We start from the raw sequence: 2,394 nt of genomic DNA, 5'->3' as shown, positions 1-2,394 counted from the left end.
TTCTGCTTTGCATCCAGCATAGGTGGTATACAGCAACTGAGGCACCAAATAAGCTCAAATCTGTTCTATGTTGTGTTTGGCAAAATGTGTGTGCAGAGAGGAGATGGAGGAACAGCTCTGGATGCTGCAGTGGGAACACTCAAGGGCAGGCAGGGTGTTGTCACTTTGCACCACATTTTTTGTGGACAACATACAGTAGTGGGGAAAGAATGATTGAGTGGGGAAAGCAGAAACTGTGTGTGCCCCTAAAGATGTTACTGACATTTTTCACTATGCAGCTCTGACAGCTAAAATGTTGGTGTACTTGCAGTGTTAATGCACAGGATGGATGATGAGAGCACGTGTTACGTGAACAGCACATTAGTCTTCTCATATAATCAGAATAAGACTCTACAATCAGGTAAGACTCTGAAATGTTGTGGGAGGAGAACCTAAACCCTCCCTTGAACTCTTCCCAGCTTTCTCACTGTGGTTTCACTCTTTAATCTACCTGATGAAATGAACAATTTTATTTAATGTTAATATTGAAGAGAGAAAATCATTTTATTATAGGCTGTAGTGGGAGACCCGTGGTCTCGATCCATACTCTCATCTGTAGGATCCACAGAGTTGAGTTCATACCTCCTTTGCTGCTTCAACTCCAAAAATTTTGCTGGTAGACTGAAGGACCTCAGCGACAAAATGCAGTGACTCTGCTCCATGAGTGAGCTGTCTGATAGACCAGTTTGCGCCTGTTACTATCTTGTTGAGGTTCTGCAAGGCAAAATCTATGTTGTTTTTCACTGCCCCCAGGCTGGTCGTTTGGCCCACTTTCAGGCTTTCGTTCTCCACCTTGGAGCTCTCCAGCTCTTCCAGGAGAAGAAATATCTCCTGCTTCAGCTTCTCCACATTTTTTTCTGCCTCCGGAGCCCACTGGGACATTATCTGAAGACTACACTCAGTCCACCAGACAAAGGACTGTAGCTGTTGGGTTTCCCTCTCCCCTTTGGCCAGGATGGCCTTCACCTGCCTCTCCAGCTTCCACGCCATGCACACCTGGTTCTCCAAGGAGCTTTGCATGTCCCTGATCAGCTTCCTGAGCATGGTGTTCTCCTCCCGAAGCACATCATGGCTCAGCTGCAGGGATGGGAGCTCCCTGTCCCTGATGGCATCCTGGTGCAGCATGTGGGGCTCTACTCCCCAGCTGTGCTCTGGGTACCCCAGATAAGGGTCTCTGGAATGGGCCCATGAGGCAAAGGCATCCATCCCCAAGTGATTGCCTTGCTACACTGGAAAGAGTCATAGGAGCCACATGGTGCCACACCAGCAGTCTGGGACACACACGCCCTTTGATACACAGGAAAGTGATAGGTCTTGGTCCAGCTGTGGTCCTCATCTTCAGACAAGCTGTCAGGCATTTTTGTATTGTAAAATCCTTCTTGAAACTCTTGAGCTTTCTCCTCAAGCTCTAGTGCATGCTTGGCCAATTTATCGGCATATATTCTGTTTTTCATTTTTTCATCTTTCACTGTGTAAGAGTGCCTGGGATTTAGGGAAAATAGCATGGATTCCCAGAGATCCTCCACCTGACTGTTACTTGAGCTCTCATGGCTCTTGCACGGGGGTTGAGGATGTGCAGTGTTGTCATCATCTTATCATCTTCCAAGCCTTGAGATTCTGGGCAGACCCAACAGACATACATGGTCTTTGTTTAGTCAGTTTACGATTTCCCTAGAAAGTACTGGTTTTGCTATTGACCATAGAAATGAAAAGCCCATCTTTCATTCATGAGCACAGCAGCAACCTTCATATCTCATGGTAATGAAGTCAGGCACATCATCACAGAATTCTTGTGCATGCTGAAATTCAAGTGTCATAAAGTGCATGCATTCATTTTATCATTCACCTCCGGTCTAATAGCTCCACAGTATTTCAGCTTGCCCTTTGCACAAGGTGGCCCTACTGGTAGAACATTCTACATCAGTGGACATAGAGAAGACTGGTAGTCCCAGAGATGCCAAGCAGCCGTGACATTTTTCAGGACACTTCAGGCTGCAGCAAGCAGGAGGATTCAAATTATCCTCCTGGAACCTGGGTCACACAGGCAGGTGACACTGACAGGCAACACGCCAAGTTCTCCAGCCTCAGCAATGCTTGTGGGGGAAGAGGCAGTCACCAAAATCCCTCAATTTAAATCACCAGTGTGTTCCGGAGGGAGCAGAGGGGAGGACCAGGGATCTCTGTGTCTTTGCTGCGGGGAGAACAGAAATCACCGAGGTCTGTGATGTCATTGTGTGACTTCACTGCCGGCTGTGAGGTCATGACCAGGGGGGAGAGTGAAATACTAGGGCTGAGCAGTGAGGCCCTGAACTAAAGTTGACCTCTAGGTGAACCTCACAACCTAACAATATACCT

At 47.5% G+C, this 2,394-nt stretch overlaps 1 protein-coding gene across 1 annotated transcript; it reads right to left on the bottom strand.

Moving 5' to 3' along the window:
- Positions 1-615: 615 nt before the first annotated feature.
- LOC104472015 (serologically defined colon cancer antigen 3 homolog) lies at positions 616-1,245 on the bottom strand. Its single transcript, XM_010087544.1, has one exon. The coding sequence runs from the start codon at positions 1,243-1,245 to the stop codon at positions 616-618; it is 630 nt and encodes a 209-aa protein (XP_010085846.1).
- Between the last annotated feature and the right edge of the window lie 1,149 nt (positions 1,246-2,394).

Source organism: Pterocles gutturalis, unplaced genomic scaffold, assembly GCF_000699245.1.
Source record: "Pterocles gutturalis isolate BGI_N339 unplaced genomic scaffold, ASM69924v1 scaffold16981, whole genome shotgun sequence".
Lineage (NCBI taxonomy): Eukaryota > Metazoa > Chordata > Aves > Pterocliformes > Pteroclidae > Pterocles > Pterocles gutturalis.
This window is presented reverse-complemented; position numbering and strand designations above follow the sequence as displayed.